Source organism: Centroberyx gerrardi, chromosome 6 (assembly GCF_048128805.1).
Source record: "Centroberyx gerrardi isolate f3 chromosome 6, fCenGer3.hap1.cur.20231027, whole genome shotgun sequence".
Taxonomy (NCBI): domain Eukaryota; kingdom Metazoa; phylum Chordata; class Actinopteri; order Beryciformes; family Berycidae; genus Centroberyx; species Centroberyx gerrardi.
The window spans coordinates 21,295,219-21,316,059 of record NC_136002.1 but is presented as its reverse complement, the minus strand read 5'-3'; the positions used below and the strand labels follow the sequence as shown (position 1 = coordinate 21,316,059).

The window sequence follows — 20,841 nt, the reverse complement described above, 5'->3', positions numbered from 1 at the left end:
CAGGAATGTCTTCTCCAGGAATGTCTTCTCCACACAGTGACTGTTGTATTACTCTTCATTTGGAGTGACTGCAGCTAGAGCAAAGCAATAGTCATTCATGGTCTCTGGGTGGAAAACGTGCCATGTTGAAGCAATTCAAGATTCACTGGTGAGGATGACGGATGATTCTCAAGTAAATCTTCCACCGCCCCAATTACCCCATATCCCATAGATCAGACAGTCAAAGAAGAGTCAGTCAGTCAGACAAGACAGAGAAGAGAAGAGAAGAGAAGAGAAGAGAAGAGAAGAGAAGAGAAGAGAAGAGAAGAGAAGAGAAGAGAAAAGGAGAAAGGAGAGAGGAGGTGTTGTTGTCCACATGGGGTGTGTTGTCCAGATGTTGGGGATAAGTAAACAAGAGCTTCGATGACACAAGCACCAGAACATGCCAACCCCGTTCTGTCACGACCAAAGGTAACTAATGGAGGGGATCCCCATAAACCCTCATTCCATGCAAATTACTAGTCCACAAACACAACCGCAATGGAGCTATTTGATCTCCTTGCTTATCCCTCTGTGGTTTGAATATGCATTGTAAGGATATTGCAGCCAATAAGAGTCTTCTGTGGTAATGAAATCAGTACACATTCTATACTCTCATTAAGATCATCTCCTCTCCACAGATGTGTGTGTGGGTGTGTATCTCTGTGTGTGTGCATGTGTGTGTACATATCTACATTATATTACAAGGGATGTGGTGAACCAGCAGCTTTGTGAGAGGGAACAGGCCAAAACAACACATGGTAGGACTTAGAGAGTGTTTGAGCTGTGGTTTCATGGGTCCTGAATACTGTTTACAAGTGATTGACTCAGACAGTCTCACTGAGACCGTCGCAATAATTCACCCACAAAGAAATTCGTAGTCAATAGATCAAATTTTGCCATTTCACAACAAATCACACAGTGACAGATGTTATTGTTTCTGAGAGTAAAGATCTAATTTACGGTCTATTTCTAGGTGGCCAGCTGTGCACGTCCCTGTCACAGAGAAATACATGCAGCTTTAGAGTTAGAGAAAAAGACAGGTGACACAACAGTTAGAGTTTCATACTGCTATTGACAGAATGTGAAGGAGAAGTAAAGGCTTTTGAATATGGGAGTCTTGGAAATAATTCAGCAAGCCAGTCAAAATAGCTGCATTTTGAAAAAACAAACAAAAAGAAAAACATCCTACCCCACATGCCGAGAACGGACAACAGGAACAAAAGGTAAAAAATAACTACAAAAGAATCAAATGGTTCAGTTATTGATTGGAAATAACTAGTCAAATGTTTATTGTGCTAATTTAGAACACATTAGTCCTGGATAATGGAAGCCATATCTCAAAAAGTCACATCAGGAGAGCATTTAGGACCAATATTCCCTCTAAACGGTGTGCTTCTGTGTAAAATAGTTTGGTGACCTACGTCTAATAATTCATCACACAGGACAAATGTGAATATCTTGGCAGCCATTAATAGTCTAATAGCTCCGCACTTGTCTGCAGACATTTAGTCGATGTAGGTAGGTTTCTAAGTAGCCTATTGGTGGCAAATGAAATTAGATGCAGAGTCTTTGCAGTACCATAGGGTTTACTGCCCCGAGTAGTTCATTGTAGCAGTTACACTACAGCGGATTACAGAGGGGCGGAGGAGACACAAATTGAGCGCTCACTCAGCCACACGCGCTCACACAGAAATCACTCGTGTCCCACTGCGCCCCAGACACAGCGGACTCATCAGAGGAATAAGTTTGGTGGATTCTTGATCTTGAAACTAAATGTGGACTTTTTTTTGTACCCTTCCATCTGGATTTTTATTTTACTAAAAGTGCAGAAATTTCACTTTCTACAGTTGTTGACACTGAAGTGCGGTGAGGGAAATTCTAGATATATTCATAATCTGTTCAGGGATAAAAGTTGTTATCTGCAAGTATTAACATTTTATATAGCCATACCTTTTATTAAGATGTTCCTTATCGTCTTTCTAACAGGTTTTTCCTCTGTTATTTGACCAGACTAATATCCGTGCTTTTTTTTATTACTGTCCTTCACATTGCGATCTTATCTCAGTTATCCCTCCCCATAGGACCTACTTGTCCCCTTATCTACAGTAGTAGCCTACTAAAGACAAATATTTTGAATATAGGCCTAATATTTTTTTTTTGTTTTGAAGATTATAAATGAATGCTGGCGTAATTTGCAGTTTAAATACATATGTAGGCCTCTTTAAATGTTTTATTCGTTTTTATTCACTCTATCTATATATCTATCTATCTGTCTATCTGTCTGTCTGTCTGTAATCTACTCTTTGTCTCCATTCTCTTGCTTTTTTAAGTGATGCATTGTATTGTTGTCATTCCCATTATGAGCTACGCCACAACAAGCTGTACTCTCTCTCCAGGAGGATTTCATTAATGGTAGAGGAGGGAGTGTAGCCCCCCTGTCCCTCTCCAGAATGAGTGTGTGTGCCTGCAGTGCTTCATACCTGCGGCGGTGGCTGCTGAACGCTGTGTTTGTCTTGGCCGCTGTGCTGCCGGCGAGCCGCGGCTGCCCCAAATCATGCGCCTGCTATGTTCCCACCGAAGTGCACTGCACCTTCAGATACCTGACCGCAATACCTGACCAGATCCAGCCAGCTGTGGAACGAATTAACCTCGGGTGAGCTGTGCCTTCCCTCTTTCTTCCCATCTTTTTTGCAGATTGGAGAACATTTCAGGAAGCAGAACTGCTCTGGAGGAAGAAATAGCCTAATCTTATTGGTTGATTTAAGCCTCAATTGGTGCAGATCCAAAGTTTGGCTATCTGGCAAACTTGAATAGCAGAGAAGGAACTCTGATCAAAACATAAATAAAAATCCAAATGGCAATGACTTATTTTTTCATTCACTGATGCAAAGGCATTCATGTTTTTGGAAGGTCAGCATAACTAGCTCAATTACAGTATAGACTAGGCTACTGTAGGTTAGTATGACTAATTTTAATTTGGAAGGTCATCTAGGCTAACTAGCTAACCTAGATAACGTTTTATGGCTAGATTCCATTTTTTTCCCCAGATAGCAGCAACAGCGCTAGGCTTCATAATATAAGCTACCTACTTGCTTAGCCTACCTCTTGTATTTTTTTCCATTGAGCTTCAGTCTGTCCAATTTAACCAGAAAAACAGTTTATTTGGCTCCGCCCATTGAGGTTTAACTCAATCAGTGAGGTTATTTCTGCCTCGAGAGCAGTTCTGCCTCTGAGAAATGTTTTTATAACTTAAACACCAAACTTTTTCCGACTTCATCTTCATCAGTGTTGGGTGGCAACACACTCATGTTACAGTTCTGGTATTATTAGTAACAACTAGTGTAATGAAGCACTATTTCAGAAAATAAGTTGACTTTTTTGTTATCACCCCCTCTAAATATCAGATTTAAGTTGAAATACAGCTGCAAGTGGCCATTAGTGGGGTCCTAGCCCATGGGCCAAACACACAGATGCCTGAGATATCACAATTTGCACAATTACCAATTTGTCCCAAAGCAACAGCTTTAGCAAATGTGATCGAACACACTTTGGAACCCTTTTGCAAATATGTATGTGATTGCACTAGCATTAAATGTTTAGATTTATGAATCTTAACCATCAGCTTCATTTATGTGTCAAAATTCAATTTATGGGCCAAGTGGTAATGTATCAAAATACTCTGGAATAGCAATGAAATATGATGCGTGTAAAATTTGGCAGAGATTGAGTCTGCACAACCATATGTTGTCTGACATACTTTTGGGCCCATCTAAAACATTTCTGTGTTGTATAAAAATGATGCCTCACTTCCTGTTTGTACATCTTTGCCGTCAACTTAATTTGTGTGTCACAGTCAAACAAAAATGATTCAAAACGATTCCTGAATCAACAATCATGGACCAAATGAACCCTAGTACGTGCAGTAGATTTGTCTTGATCCAAGGAATCTGAGGGGGGAAAAAAATTCTATACAATATGGTTTAAGAGTTAGTGGCTAAATCATAAAGTTGCTTGTTCGCAATTTAGAGCCCTTTGACAACAATGCTATTTGAGTTATTGCAAGGTATAAAGTTACAGTAAGAGAGGATGCAAGTGCCAATTTTGGGTATAGCCCATTATGGAAAAGTAGTGTAAAGAATTACTGCTCCAAGGGAGTATTGTTTAAAGTAACAAATTGCTTTACTGGAATGAGTAATGAGTAACAAGCTCAACACTGATCTCCACAATGAAAAAAAATCATACTTTTCATTTCATTGTCTACAACTTCCATACTGTAAATTGCTTACCGTAGGCTGTCAACATTCAGTCAAGCTGACAATAAATAATTCCAAGCTGAAGTTTCTTTTTTGCTTCTCTGTTTTTAGGTACAACAGTATAACCGTCCTGAGAGAGAATGATCTTACAGGGCTTGGACATTTAGAGCTATTGATGCTGCATAGCAACACCATCCACAGTATTGAAGACAGGGCCTTCCTAGGCCTCAAGTCCTTACAGGTAAAGGCACTTCTTATGCTGTCAATGAACTGAGTAATTGCCTGACAAAGCTGCCTGCATCCTATGCTTAAATTCAAAGCTAGTGTTTGTAGGTCCTGACAGTTCAAGTGAGGGGATAAATGTATTAAAAATAATTATATTATTATATTATATATAAGAACAACATGCACAAATTGACTTGTCTTCCCAAATGGGATAACCTCAAATCTCCACTAACGCTGCTGCTTTTACAAGAATGTAATGACTTTTCTCAATAATGGGCCATAAATAAGAATGTTAACATCATAGTTTTGATTCAATAATATTGTTTCTATGCCAAACATCTCCAAGTTGTCAATGATGTTCTCACAGGTCCTGAAGATGTCCTATAATAAAGTAAAGGAAATCAACAAGGAGACGTTCAAAGGCCTGGACGGCCTGCTGAGACTCCACATGGACCACAACCACATAAAGTTCATCAGCCCAGAGGCTTTCTACGGTCTGACTAATCTACAGTTGGTCCATCTGGAAGGCAACCAGCTCCAGCAGCTCCACCCAGACACTTTCATCACGCTGAGACATAGCCAGGTGTTCAAGGTGTCCTCAGTGAGAAACATCCACCTGTCTGACAACCTCCTCACCAGCTTGCCTGCAGATATCTTCTCAGGCTGCTCCCAGTTAGAGAACCTCTTCCTCCATGGGAACCCCTGGTCATGTGATTGCCGTATGAAGTGGTTCCCAGTGTGGGCACAGAGGAACACAGGTTTGGAAAACAGTGCGTTTGCTTTGGAGCAGTCTGGGAGCATTTAGCAAGTTGTGAAGTTGGTAACATGTTTACAAGGGAACTGCTTCTTTCTCATTGTTCTAGCACCTGTGACCTAGCCATTTGAAGGGTGCGGTGAAGGGTGCAAAACTATTCCCGAATCTAAATCTTGATTTGTTGGCAGTTTTACTAAACATTCAGTGAATGAGTGAATGAGAATCATCTGGTGAAATCACTTAATTAGTTTGTTTTACTCAGACTTTTAAAGAGATAACGTATTTTCTCCTAGAAATTCATGGTGCATGGGATAGTATCCAACAAGAAAGGCATATCCAAGGGAGATAGATAAATCTTTGCTGATACGTCACTGGAGACAGAGATCATATCTCATCATGAGATACAGGAAATACTAACACAAAAGAACAAAAGTTATACAGTTTATTCGTGACTTGGCTTGTGTAAAAGTCAACTCATATAAATTCTTACAATTCTGTAATATGATGATGATGATATTTTGTGGTTGAAGTTTTATAAATCAGCTTTTGGTTTCCCTCGTCTATAGTGTAGACTTTATCAATGTTCTTTTCTGACATGCAACCATCTAAACACTACACCATATGATTGAAATGTTTCCAGGTGTACTGAAATGCAAGCGAGACAGGAAGTATCCCAGAGGCCAGCTGTGCCCTGTCTGTGAGAATCCTGACCCTTACCGCAGCAGATCCCTCTCCCTTCTCCCCAGTGACGCTTTCATTTGCACCAAGCCCTGGCTCCAACCCCATCTAAAGCAGAGAAATATCAGCCTGGATGAGGGGGACTTTACTCCAGTTTCCCCCAAGGACTTCATTGCCCCAATAGGCTCCATGCAGATGAACCTGACTGACCAGTTTCACAATGACGCCAGTCTATCCTGCACTGTCCAGAGGCCCTCTGCTTTGGAGAACCTGACACTGACCTCAGAGGAGGAAGGGGGAAACAATGTTACCATGCTTACAGCCAGCATAACTACCTATCTGGTCTGTAACATTGACTATGAACATATCCAGCAGCTGTGGCACATCCTGGCCACCTACAGTGACTCTCCCATGAGGCTGGAGAGGGGCCTGATGCTGGCCAGGACCCCAGAGATGATGTACAGGTACAGCCAGATCAGACCCAAGGTGGGACAAGAGGAGATCCACACAGACATTGAGGCTGAGATTAAAGCTTCCCCTGCATGGTTGATGCAGGGAGAGATCAACTTCCAGCTTGACCGGACTACTACCACTTTCTCTACTCTGCATATTAAGTACAGGTCTGTGGTCAACCTGCGTGTGGAGAACACAACACCTAAGAGGGACCGCTACAGCTGGACCATGATCAAACGAGACAACGAGACCAAGACAGAGCACACTGTACTCTCAGGTGGGAGTTAGAGATTAATGCAGAATAAATTAGCTGATAGCTGGTATGACCTCTACTCATCTAACCACAAATAATGCAAAACCACTTCAATCCATATTGGCCCACCATTTAATTGATGCATGATAACCTAGTAACCTGTAAAAATGTCAACATTGTGAATCTTAATTTATTCACAACAACTCAGAAGACTAAAAATGTCAGTGTGTAGTTCTATGATAAAAAAAAAATAGTAGATTGCCTTTACAAGGATACAAAACATCAGTTGCTCTGTGGCAATGCTGTATTAGAATTATAATAATGCATACATTTACATACACATACATCAGAAATAAATATTGAGTAATATTATATTGTATTGTATTGTATTATCATAGGTGGTGTGGCACAGTTGAACTGCCAGACCCTGGGTGAGCCAAAGCCTTCGGTGGAGTGGATCTTACCAGATGGCACTAAGGTCAGAGCCCCTTACTCCAGTGAGGACAGCAGGATCATAATCACAGCTGAGGGGAAGCTCACTGTACGAGGAGCGGATACCTCCGACACGGGCCTGTACCGCTGCATTGCCACAAACTACCTGGACGCAGATATGCTCAGCTTCCGGATGACAGTTCTGTCCCCTGACGTGGAAGAAGCAGAGGTCAATGGTGTCCAACTCTCTCAACCACTGGGTGAAAACCTGGTTTTGGACTGTGGCTCCACAGGCAGCCCTGAGGCTTCAGTCCAGTGGATACTACCTGACCATTCAGTGCTGGACAAGTCTCATGGGAACAGGAAGGTGTATAAGAATGGAACCCTGTGGATTCAGGGTCTCACAGTAAGGGACCGAGGATTTTACAGGTGTGTGGCTGCTAACCACCTGGGGGTTGACCTGCTGGTGTCTTATGTGACAGTGATTGGAGAAGGGTCTGAGAAAGTGACAGTGGTGGACAATGAGGGGTCAGGGATGGGAATGGAGGTCAAGGTGGACTCTGGCTTGGCAGAGAACAAAGTCTCCTTTAGTGAGATCCCCTCTTCCAGCCCCTCTAACAAAACCAGTCAGGAGTCCAGGACCATTACCTCAGACCGACCCTACCCCAGATTCAGGTCACAGGGCAGAGGAGGCTCTGCAGGTAGACTGGGACAGAGAAGGAGGGGTCCAGTCAGCAACAGACGTATCTGGAGCAATAGGAGAGTCCATGATAAAGCACCCAGGAAAGTGGACCCACAGAAATTTGCTGAATTTATGAAAAAGGCCCAAGATGGGTCAAGAATAAAGACTGGCACTGAGGTAGAGAAAGTAAAATACGAAGACTCAGACACTGGTCTTTCTGGTGATGGTGAAGGAGGCTCTGGTGAAGATCAGCTCATCATTGTGCCAATGATAGTCAAGCCAACGACAGATAATTCACAAGAAAGTAGAACATTTGGCCAAGAGAATTATAACAGGCAGACAGAAACCATGACAACCACACAGAACAATCAGCATAATGTTTTAACCACAACAGAGAATAGTGAAACCATTGCCATGGATACCACAGAGAGTCCAGACAGAAGTCAGATTAGTTATGCACAGGTAACAGAAAACACAGACACATTAACAACAGAGTCATATACACAGTCAGATCCTACACCAATCAAATCCACATTCACACACAGTCCAGTGAGACTGAGTGAAACTCAAAGTGATGCAGTCACACCATATGACATGATTTCAGACCATACAGTCATCCCAAGTGTTGGTGAGTCCAGTGAGTTCTATGCCCTGAAAAGAACTACCCAGCCACCCTCAAACAGACGTCCTGTCACTCTCCACCTCACTGTGACAGACACTTCACAAGAAACCAGGCTCCAGTTCTCAGGAGAACCACCTGGAGAGCCAGAGACCTCCACTGGGGCAGTGCTTTCCTTTGTCACAGACCCCAACGTTACTCCAATGATGGATGGACCAGGCCCGATGGAGCCAATCGTCCACACCTCCATTGACCCAGAAAGCCAGACCACCTTCACAGCCGTCACCACCACAGAGAGACAGCAAGACGAGATCACCTTCCACACCACCCAGAGGATCAAATCCCCGCGTCTGCCTGCTGGATCCACCATTATCTCCCGCCAGCACATCCATATCATCCCACCCAAGAAGGGCCGAGGAGGGGGTCGCAGGAGGACCTTCCAAGGGCGCAGGAGGATCATCAAACCCAATAGGATCACTGATATACACTCCTTCATCAATAAACTCAAACAGCCCACACTGAAGAAGGAAGGGAATGCCACAGTGCCATATACTATTGAACTGACCACAGGTAGGCAGTCATGATGTTTTTTAACCTTGTTCTGAAAACATGAATATTGTCCATTTTGAATTAATGTTGATGTGCTTCTGAAGGCTGATATTTTATATGCAGTATATTTTATAGCTGATACTGTATTGCAAAACATGCAAAAATCCAAACTATGTACCTATCTATGTATCTATCTATCTATCTATTGATTGCATATGAACCGATCGAACTAAGGAGTATTGTTTTTTTTGTTCTCTCAGACTGTGATGATGACGAGGACAGGAAGAAGACAGCAACCAGTGGTCCGCGGGTTGTCACACCAACAACTTCTCCTAGTTCATCTTTACGCAGAACAGAGAGACCTGACTCTACACAAGATACCACAGCTACTACCACTAACTATTACATTACTTCAAATCTCCCCTCCACCCATACCCAGTCTAGGCTAGAGGTGCCCAATGGCTACATCACCTCTGCTGATGCCCCTGAGTTTGACCCGAGTCCTGATCCATATATGACCACAAATGAAGAACCAACAATCTCCACCACCACTACTACTACCAATTCTAAGGTTATCCGTGGAAGGATTCCATGGAATAGGCTGTTCGGAGGCAAGGGCAGACAAAGAGAAAAGATGCTGGACAGGCTACGGAAACCATCTACCACCACAACAACCTCAACTACAGCTGAATCTACGACAATGACCCCAACCACAATCCCTGCTGCTCCTCCCACAGCTGAATCTCTGGCTGAACCTGAGACTATGTCCCCATCCAGACATAGAGAGAGCACAGAGAGCTCATCAGACGATGACTATGGAGATTTCTCCTCTGCTGATTCTGCGCTTACAACGCCGCAGCCTAGCTCACACCGTCAAACCACTATCAGCCCATCCTACCACTCCAGGTCCTCCACGACTGCTGAAACGCCACCAGAATCCCAGACCTTACCTTCCCCACCTACTGTCAAACCACCTGCAAGGACAAACCCTGATGAAGCCTCATCATCTGGATCTGGGGGATACTCTGGTAATTGGTTTGTAATCAAACAGAGGCCTGGCGGAGCCGGAGGACGATTAGGGCGGAAGAGGAGGCCCTTTAGGGGCAGGAGACCCTTCAAGAAACCTACAATCACTGAAGCTCCTACCACCACAACAGAGGCTACAACTACTGAGGAAACAACTATGGAGACAACCATGGAAACCACCATGGAAACTACGATGGAGACTACTGCACTCCCTCAGCGGACCATTTCAGTTTCCAAGCCCCTGTACACTCCATCCAGGGAGGCAGACAGATCAGCAGTGACTGTCTCCACTGATCAAAACTCAGAGGAGGAGACAGACTCATATGAAGAAGTTGACTGGAGCAGTTCGTCAGCCTATACAACAACCAAGAGACCTTGGACCACCTCAACCACATCCAACCCTACTACCACATTCAGGCCAACTACCACAAAAAGGCCTTACACCACATCTCAGAACAGAGTCCACAGCAACATCAGACCACCAACAGAGAGGAAAAGTGGTCACACTACACAGAGGCCCATGATTAGGAGAGTCAGACCAACTGTACCTAGTAGTGGAGCCAGAGGCGGTTCAGAGAAAGCCCTCACCTTTGACACAAGGACCGTTTTCACAGCAGAGCAAGGATACACCAACACCCCTGCCCCATACAACAAGAAGGACATACACGATGCCATCTCCAGTGTCTATAATCGTGTAACTGGCTATGAGACTACAACTGCCAATATTGTGGGCTTTGAGCCCTCTACCGAGGACATGCCAAGCAAGCCCAAGATAGTGGGGGGCAATGCAGCCAGCTTCACCGTGTTGTCCAACTCCGATGCCTTCCTGCCATGTGAGGCTGTTGGAAACCCTCAGCCAACCATCAGCTGGAAACGCTTCTCCTCAAGCACAGGTGCACAGAGAATTTCTTTAAAAATGTTATTTTGTATATATCATAATATGTGATATTCAGATTGTTTCAGCTGTAGCCTGAAAGTACCCCAAGAACCAGGTGAAAAGTGAATTAATTCTTTGATTCTCTAGTAATAGCACAAACATCAGCAATATTTAGAAATACTAATTCTAAGTGAATGAAAGTCACAGAGGCAACCACGATTTCAAGAGTGTTGATGAGTTTAAATGATTTGACCATGGAATTATGAAACATGTTGTAATTGCTGCTTTGACTTCCATCCGTTTAGAATTTAAGGTGGGTGGAGTGTGTAGTTTGTTCTAGGCAATGATGCATACTACTTTCCGGTTTTGATATGAAATTGTGATAAGTACAGTAAATGTCTGTTTTTAAGTCTGTATTTGTGTGTGTGATATATTTTTGAGTGTTTTTAAGTTAGTTGTTTCTTTTAACAACATCAAAATGTCTCTGTCTCGATCTCTTCAGGAAGCACCATTACCATCAAGGGGAGGATGGGCAAGTTTGAGGTGTTCAACAACGGCACACTGTCCATCCAGAATGCCAACATTAAGGATCGTGGCCAGTACCTATGTCTAGCTGAGAACGATCAGGGATCAGACAAGCTGCTGGTCACCCTCTCTGTGGTGGCCTACCCTTCTCGCATCCTGGAGCCAAAAATGCGGGAGATAAAGTCACATGCAGGGAAGACTGTGGAGATGAAATGTAAAGCAGAGGGTCGACCCACACCTATGATATCCTGGATCCTGGCCAACCGGACCCAAGTTAGGGGTCATAACTCAGACAAGGGGAGAGTATCAGTGACCAACGAGGGGACCCTGGTCATTGAGCAGGTGTCTGTTTATGACAGAGGTCATTACAAATGCATCGCCAGTAACCCAGCTGGAGCTGACACAGCTACAGTCCGACTGCAGGTGGTGGCAGCTCCCCCAGGCATCCTGGAAGAAAAGCGGCAGCAAGTGAGGGCTGGTGTGAGCCAGAGCCTGTGGCTGCCCTGTACAGGCCAGGGTAACCCACAGCCTATTATTCACTGGGTCCTCTACGATGGGTCAGTGGTGCAATCTAAAAGGCCTGCTGTTGACCCCAGGGTATCAGTGTATGAGAATGGAACCCTCCACCTTAAGGATGTGACTTCAACAGACAATGGGAAGTATGAATGTATCGCTACCAGCTCTACAGGCTCAGAGCGAAGGGTGGTGACTCTGACAGTAGAGAAGCAAGAGTCTGCACCTCAGATAGTGGAGACATCCCAGCGGATCACAGATCTGTCCTACGGGGACCAGCTCAGACTGAACTGTTCAGCCACAGGAGACCCCAAACCCAGGATCATCTGGAGGCTGCCCTCTAAAGCTGTGGTGGACCAGTGGCACAGGTGAAAATGCATTGTTCATTGGTAAAAATGCATAGATGGTTGCATTTACAACAAACACTTTACATACAAGGTAAAACAGACATGGCCATCATTTTCGATGATCTTAGAAATACATCAACTGACACTTAAACACATTTTAAGAAATGGCCATGCTGGTCTTGCAAAAGGAAACTGAGCTTTGGTGGGGAGTGTGCTTCTCAGTTCAGGATTTAATAGTAAGTCTCAATTCATGCACTGAGTCCTGGAATTTGCAAATGTAACTGGAATTGGAAACAGACATACTTCAACAATAAATATGAGTCTTTGAATATCAGCTGAGCTCTTTAGCACAGCTTGAGCACATCATGTACAAGAAGTAACATCTCTGGGGATCATGTATTTATATAGTTGAAATTTTTCTGTTTTCATTTTAAAGTCTTGTTCTCAGGTTTCCATATTTCCTCAACTTGGTTTCCTGCGTTGACCCTTTGAGTTATCCCCCTAAGGTAGAGAATAATGGTGTCAGTGTTTTGATGTGATGATTAGTCAATCCTTCCATGTTTGAAATCAAAATAAGATACTCAGTTCCTTGACCATACTGTTTCAAGGCTTAATTAAATCCAGTTAAATCCAGATGAAAACACTGGCGATAGAGTGATTAAAGCTGTTAGGGTACAGAGGCCAGTTCAAAAGAACTTGGGAGCTAGCTCACTTAGAAGTCAGAGGATTTGTGAAGAGTGCTTTTTATTTCTATATTTTTGGTTTTGTTTTCATGAAAATGCTATATCATGAGGCTATAATAATGGCGACATAATGGTGGTCTGGTGACATTAATATTTTAGTGAACATTAGCCTATCCAATGTATGTAAATTGTGATAAGCATGCATGTTCAAGCCTAGGTAAGAAATATTCAGATTTTTTAAAGGTCACTAGTATTACCTATTGGTATTAGCTATTTCCTATGATGAAAGGTTTGTGTGTTGATGAGCTCCGATGTCTCTATGGACAACAGTGAAGTAGACCACAGATGAACTGTAATCCCATTATGACAAGCCACAGCCTATGTTGAAGCTTTACCAAGTTACCACAGCCAGCTTCAACACTTTATCCATAAATATTTTCTCAATTCTTTCCATTACATTCTCTGAGCAGGGAAAAACATGACACAAGAATAACAGAGGTTTTTTTTTTTGCAGAAATAACAAGCTGTACATCAGCAAGAACTGGGCAGTTGTCCAAGTTGGTCTTATTTGACTCACAGTCAAAAAGAAACATCAGAGTACTATAAGAACACTGGCTTACAGATAGTGGCCTTCATATTTCTGTAAACAATTTGTTTGACATGAAGCCTCTCTGCATGCAACAACAGGGGGAAAACAGCTGAGAAAGCTGAATGCTCCTCAGTTCCAAGAAACACATTGTCAATACAGCAGTTCAATTCATTGCTGCGACCAATGGCTTGGTTTACTGGTCATTTCATAAAGTCATTAGTCCCTTCAATTTCCTTAGTGGGTTTATGTAAATATTTATGTTTGGTTGAAAGGTTTTTTGTTGTTTTTTTCTGTTCCTTTTTCTGCATTTCTCATCCAGTTTAAACTATTTGAAGGTACAGTACAAGATGCAGCCAATGACCATCTGCTTTTATACAATTGTTACTAATGCGGTGTACTGTAAGTTTTCCCCCAGGTAGTGTACATACATAGGAATAAATATAGGAGAAAACAAGAAAGATTGCTAACTAACATCCTTATTACCACAAGGCATAGCTCCCAAAAAATGCATGGCTCATCGTGTTTTAGGGGGATTATTAGCACATTTGGATCTTATCTTTGACCTGTCAGATTCTTTGGCTGAAACTACCTGTTACCAAGAGCATTGATAAGTACTGAGTTAAAATACATTCAAGCTCCATATGAGGAATACTCATATTGATACTCATATCTTCTAGATGTCAAGACATGAAAGCTGCTGACTTAGCAGAGTATTAAAGTGAAAACAGAAAATATTCCTCAGTCCTTGTCCTACAGTAGAAATGGCCTACCTACCAGATTAGAGTTTAAATGCTGCTGTCATGTTCTGTTTATTTGATCAGGCTTTATTTTGTCCTCCGCTCATGATAAATCATCCTAATTTTCTCTCATGTCTTTCTCCAGGATGGGCAGCAGAATCCAGGTCCTGGATAACGGTACTCTTATCATTAATTCTATGAGTGATAAAGATGCCGGGGACTATCTTTGTGTGGCACGAAGCAAGATTGGTGATGACCTCCAACTCATGAAGGTCAGTGTGTCGATGAAGCCAGCCAAGATAGAACCTAAGGTCTACCGCAAGAAGCAAGTGCCCTATGGTAATGACTTGAAGGTGGACTGTAAAGCCTCAGGAGCTCCAGAGCCAGAGATCTCCTGGGGACTACCAGACGGTACAGTGGTCAACAGCGCCCTGCAGTCTGACAGCAGCAACGGAGGAGGTCGAGCACGCCGCTATATTCTGTTTGACAATGGAACACTCTACCTCAACCAGGTATGCTGAAGATACAGTATATCATCATCCTCCATGAATATAAACAATTTTCAAAAGTTTTACATCAATGTTATGTTTCTCCAGGTTGGCATGTCAGAGGAAGGAGACTACACCTGCTATGCTGAGAACCAGGTGGGCAAAGATGAGATGCATGTACATATCACTGTGGTAACTGCTGCCCCCAGGATACGCCCACCCAGCCAGACCTATGCCAAGGTGAAGCCTGGAGGGAACATCCGCTTTGACTGTGAAGCAGTTGGAGAGCCCAAACCCAAGATCCTGTGGATGCTGCCCACCAACGACATAATTGCAGCATCTAATGAGCGATACTTAATGCATGTCAATGGCTCTCTGGATATCAGAGATGTGAAACTGATTGATGCTGGGGAGTATGTGTGTATGGCTCGCAACCACGCTGGAGAAAACAGCAAAGTCTACAAGCTAGATATGGATGGGAATCCACCTGTGATCAATGGCTATCACCAGAACAGGACTGTAATCAAAGACACAGCAGCTAAATACTCCAGGAAATTTATAGACTGTAAAGCTCAGGGAGATCCGGCTCCTACTGTCACCTGGATTATGCCTGATAACATCTTCCTGTCAGCGCCATATTTTGGCAGTAGGATTAACGTCCATCATAATGGAACATTAGAGATCCGGAATGTGCGGCCAACTGACACAGCAGAGTTCATCTGCATGGCGAGGAATGACGGAGGGGAGGCAGTAATGGTGGTACAGCTGGAGGTGACCAGTATGCTTCGACGGCCCATCTTCAAGAACCCCTTCAATGAGCGCATTGTGTCTCGGATGGGGAAGACCACAGTTCTGAATTGCTCTGCCGACGGACACCCAGTGCCAGAGATTATCTGGACTTTGCCTAATGGGACGCGGTTTACTGGTGGGCCCGACCGTGGCTCCCACCATCACCTAGGCAACGATGGGACTTTGGTCATCTACAACCCTAGCAAAGAGGATGCTGGGAAGTATCGCTGTGCTGCTAAGAATTCCATGGGCTACATAGAGAAGCTAATTGTCTTGGAGGTCGGGCAGAAGCCTTACATCCTGACAAGGCCTAGGGGCATCATACGCAGCGTGTCTGGGGACCCTCTCTTCCTTCACTGTCTGGCTGACGGGAGCCCCAGACCCAGCATCTACTGGACCGTCCCTGGTGGCCACACCCTCACCCGGCCTCAGATCCTCGGGCGCTACCAGTTGCTCGAGAATGGGACCCTGGTTGTCAGGGACACCACTCTCCACGACCGGGGGAACTACATCTGCAGGGCACGGAATGATGCTGGGGAGGCTCTTCTCACTGTCCCAGTTATTATAATTGCCTACCCTCCTCGGATCACAACTGGGCCACCTCCTAATGTGAGGGCAATGGCCGGGGCACCTTTCCAGCTCAACTGTGTTGCCATTGGGATCCCCAAGCCAGAGATCACCTGGGAGCTGCCTGATCGTTCACTTCTGTCTACGGCGGGGCAGGGCCGACCTATGGGTAGCGAGCTGCTTCACCCCCAAGGTACACTTATCATCCAGAGACCCACAGCCTCAGACTCTGGCACATACAAGTGCCTGGCCAAGAACCACCTGGGCACAGACTCAAAAGTCACATATGTGCGCGTGCTGTGAGAAAAAGACATGACTGAAGAATGACAGTGGTATATCAGAATGTAAACTATTAACACGTTAGTAGTGTCTGTGATGTACAGTATACTCTTTCCCACGTGGATTTGTGAGGATCACTGCTTGTGGAATATTATTAAACAAGTGACAGACCTGGGTTAAAAAAATAAAGGGAGCAAAAGAAGAGAGAAAAAACAGACATTTTAGAGGAAAAAAAATGTTTTTTTTTACCAGGAAAGCCCAGCCTGGGACTAGAAAGGTGTTATTGTAACATTGGGGAGTTGGGGGTCTGGAAACTCGTAGGTGGTTCTCATTTGGGATGTTTTTAAAACCTGAGCAAGGGAGCAAGAGGGCCAGTGCAAAGAGTTAAGCTGGAAGCAACGGCTTTGACCAGGCACTGCTAACTGAAAATGAGGATTACTATTATAGCCCATAGAGAGAGGGAGAGAATAAAGTGTTACAGAGTGAAAGAAAGAAAAACTTTCCCGATAGGGTTTTGATTCTCTTCAAACATTGGCCAAAAGTTGTCATGGCAAATTGCTTTGTCCTTGAACAGCAGATGATGAGAGACGACAATTTGTATAAAGTTAAATATCTAAGAGCACATCATCAGCTTTCAAAGTGGAAAAAATAGGTTTACTCAAAAAATATATAGAGACTTGTTTTACACTGGATAGACATCTGCATGGACAGTACTTTCATACCTTAGTTACATCAGTTTTCTTTATTATCTACTCATTTTGATGACAGTTAAAAGAACACAAAAGAAGCCTTTTCCTTTATGTCTTCTTCTCAGTACAGTAAAGAGGACAAATAATTTACAAAAACTACTACTACTATTCTATTGTGTTGTACACAAGGATCTACAGTAATGTTATACATTATGTTATTCTGTAATAATACAGTATATGTATGTCTTTTGTAGTATCTACTTTATCAAAGTATGATTTTTTTTACCCTGGAAGAAAAATTGAAATCAAATGTAAAATGTGCTTCATGTCTTTTTAATGCTTTTATTGTACCAGTTGGAGCACCAATGACAAAAATTTGGTGTCTTAATAAATGTGTTTTAAGTGAAGAACAAAATTCTTGTGTGAGGAGCTTTTTAACATTTCTTAAATATATCACTGGTGGAGGTAAACGGAATTGACCTGGGCTCTCAGTATTATGACTCTGAAATGTTACAGTGCTGTAGCAATGGAGGTCATTAGGATCAGCTAATTCTGTATCCTGCAGAAGGAGGTTGGCTCTCTGGCTGCAGTGGGGGCCTTCTAGACACACACACAGTTTAAACTCTCCAGCTGTGAAAATAGCTCCTCACCCAGCTCTTAAATATGTGAGATCCATAGGGGAGCCTTTGATTTTGTTTGTGATTGTGTGCTGATTTTACTGCATTCCTGCAAAGTCGAGTGTAAGAGACGAAGGAGAAAGTGGAGACAGAAAAGAGAAAGGAAAATAGAAATATAAAGTGGGCAGAAAAGGCGAAGGGAAAGTGGATGAAGTGATGGGGAGGAGGTGATGAGAAATGAGAAATGAGAAATGAGGTTTTAGAATGTAAATCTGAGCATTTACAAAATTCACCAAAGATTTCAACACAATGGTGAATTAATGTCCATGAGATTGTAAGAGTGACATGGGAGACTACACAGTGATTTATGCTCTCTAAACACACTTCTATGACAAATGTGTGCAGACTTGGGTTATTTTTTCCTCCTAAAGAAATGGGTTACAACAATTATTTTTAAGGGCAGTCATTAAGACAAATACCATTTGCCTTAAGAAAAACAACTGGTAACAATTTCACAGTAAATTGCAGCAATTGCAGATCACCTATAATGATGCACATTTAAAATGGGTAGAAAAACTTCCCAGCTCTTGCTGACTGCAACTTGACCTCAAAGCTAATGCTGTCACTTTTGCTGAGGTATGATCAGTGTATTACATTAATCAATAGATCTAAGGCAAACACAGTGCCTTGAATAAGGAAATCAGTTCTGTGAGCTTGTGGATTAAGTGTCCACCATGAGACTGTCAGATTTGGGTTCCATGCCTAAATCCATGGTACAGTACCTTTAACTGCAGGAATGAGAATTACTGTAAATTGGTAATTCTAATTGTGGTAATATTGTCTTTGTAGACGGTGCTATCGGCCACATCATCTAACTTTTCTGAGCAACTCCAATCACATCGTTCTACTCTCTGCAGCTTTGTGTCATCACTCACCCTATAGCCATATCAGAGAGCATTCTGCAGTCCCCTCCTAGTTGCTGGAGCATGGAGGATAGCTGTAAATATCTCACTCAGCCCGGTTAAACGGGACATAATTCTCAATGACTGACAATACTTAACAACTTCAGTTTAATGGAGACTCACAAAGGAGATGACTGGCTGGTGCTGAAGTATGGATGTTCCAACAAATCTCCCTTTTTAGATTCAAAAAAAGAAATTTTTCCAAGACAAGAGCCAGTCCAAAGCAGTGCGATATGTCCTTGGCTAGTATGGGGAAAGAGGGAATTCTCTTCCATAAACTTTGGAATGTGGGCCACTTGCTCTGTGATTTGAAAACTGCTCGCATATGTGAGCTAGAGGACAATCAAACATAATTAAATTAAACTAGTTAGGTGACGTCTGTAGTACCACATAGTATTTATGTATGGTTCTTCAATGTGCAAGACAATTCCATCATTCACACCCGTGCCCTCCACGGACGGTGGAGCGTTTATTTGTTCAGTTCTGGTTTTGCGGTTCATGTTTGGGGAATGGTTGAGTTTACCTTCCACTGACTTGGATATTTATGAGGATTCTAAACATGTGATTTTCCCATTTGCTCCTTTCCCCTTGAGTGTTGTAAAGAAAAGAGTTGAAGTCAAATAATTACCCTTTAAAATATGGTTTTACAACTACTGAAAGGAGTTCTCTATTGCCCCAGAGGGGTTTATGTATGTCTGTGTGAGTCTGTGTGTAGGAGATTGCAGCAGCTAAACCATATTGTGGACCAATTCCAATTACAAGCCAGCAATTTAGATCAATGTGTTGTTAAATTATAGAATAAGTTATTTGTCAATCTGTTTTTCCAGACATTATTCAGCTTTGCCAGTTCAAATAACACCTCTGAACTCAATTTCTGGTTAAAGTTGTTGAAGTGAGACAGGTTGACGTGAAGAGCTGCACTACCACTACAAGTTCATGAAATGAATGAACCCAGTTTGTTTTTACACTAGATGAGGTAGGTGAAAGGACAGCCACTCCTTGGCCACCTCTAAGAGCGTGGAAAAACAGCACTAATCTGCAGAGGATCAAACAACTTTTTACTGAGAACGCTGTCGTCAACTCATTACCCCATCATACACCATCTCCAAGGGACTTACCTCACACTGTGCACAAAACATGCAAGATCCATATCATGGAATTTTTCCACAATTACCACTGCTTTTTATCTGGATTCAGCTGTCAACCTGTTACCTTCTTATTGCTTAACAACAGACCACCAGTCCATTCTCTACTTCAACCCAGTCTCTAAAACATGCCCAAACAATCTGGGTACATTTAACAATGGACCCTTTGTTCAACTAGTACTGTCCCACCTAAATATGCTCCATAATTCCATCCAGAGGCCTCCGGCTGGGGTGTCCATCTCAAGTCCAGGACCCAATAGGAGCCTAGGTCTGCCCCACGGATAGCATGTCACAGGCAGGGAGAACATGGAGTAAGCTTTTCCCTCATCTCATCTGTGTTTCTTTTCTGTTTTCCTCACTGACTGAATCTGCTGTGCTTCAGTCAGCGATTCAAACCTCTAGACAACTTTCTCAACTACCCTAATTCAAGTCCTCATCTTAGCTGCCTAACATGTATATTGCGACTGCAATAGTGTGTTAGAATTTTTACCTTTATCGTCAACAATTTTCAAGTGTATTCTTCTGTCGTCATGATATAACTCCTTTTCAATCCAACCTTGGCTCAGTATGATGTCATGATCCCCAACTTCCTTTCTGATTAGGGTTAAGGGTGATGATGGGTTGTATAAAGTTTATAGATTCACAGTGAGATATATAAATAATCTTTATAGATGAACAGAGCCTGATTTTTTATTCATTTGCTTGGGGGTATTGCTGTCTCCTCTCCTAGTAGTCAAAAACACAGATCCAAGAAGTGACCCCAATTATTGTTTAACCACTGTGCTACAACAACACTGAGTGTGGACCACATGCCAGGACACTCCTTTTATCGCTCTCTAATGAAAAGGGCTCCTTTGCTGTTGAGGTTTTTTCTTCTTTTTCTAGTAACCAGAATGTTAATGTTTGGTCTGCACCCTGCCTGGTTGTTTTTGCAGCTAGCCTGTCAGACTGAGAAATCACTTATATTCCACCCATTGTGAGACCTCACTCATACCTCAACACAGTGAAACATCTGCACACACTTTGACATGCTTGCCTTTGATATACATATATTATATTATGTACCTGGTGTTTCAAAAGTAGGCATAC

The 20,841-nt window shown here is 42.9% G+C and overlaps 1 protein-coding gene across 1 annotated transcript; it reads left to right on the top strand.

Annotated features, from left to right (window-relative positions):
• The first annotated feature begins 1,824 nt into the window (after nt 1-1,824).
• igsf10 (immunoglobulin superfamily, member 10) lies at nt 1,825-17,221 on the top strand. The gene is made up of 12 exons (XM_071894203.2): nt 1,825-1,887; nt 2,418-2,674; nt 4,386-4,515; nt 4,867-5,257; nt 5,894-6,661; nt 7,036-8,086; nt 8,192-8,940; nt 9,180-9,419; nt 9,450-10,838; nt 11,325-12,228; nt 14,362-14,728; nt 14,813-17,221. The coding sequence occupies exons 2-12, from the start codon at nt 2,472-2,474 to the stop codon at nt 16,361-16,363; spliced, it is 7,743 nt and encodes a 2,580-aa protein (XP_071750304.2). The 5' UTR covers nt 1,825-1,887; nt 2,418-2,471; the 3' UTR covers nt 16,364-17,221.
• The last annotated feature ends 3,620 nt before the right edge of the window (nt 17,222-20,841 follow it).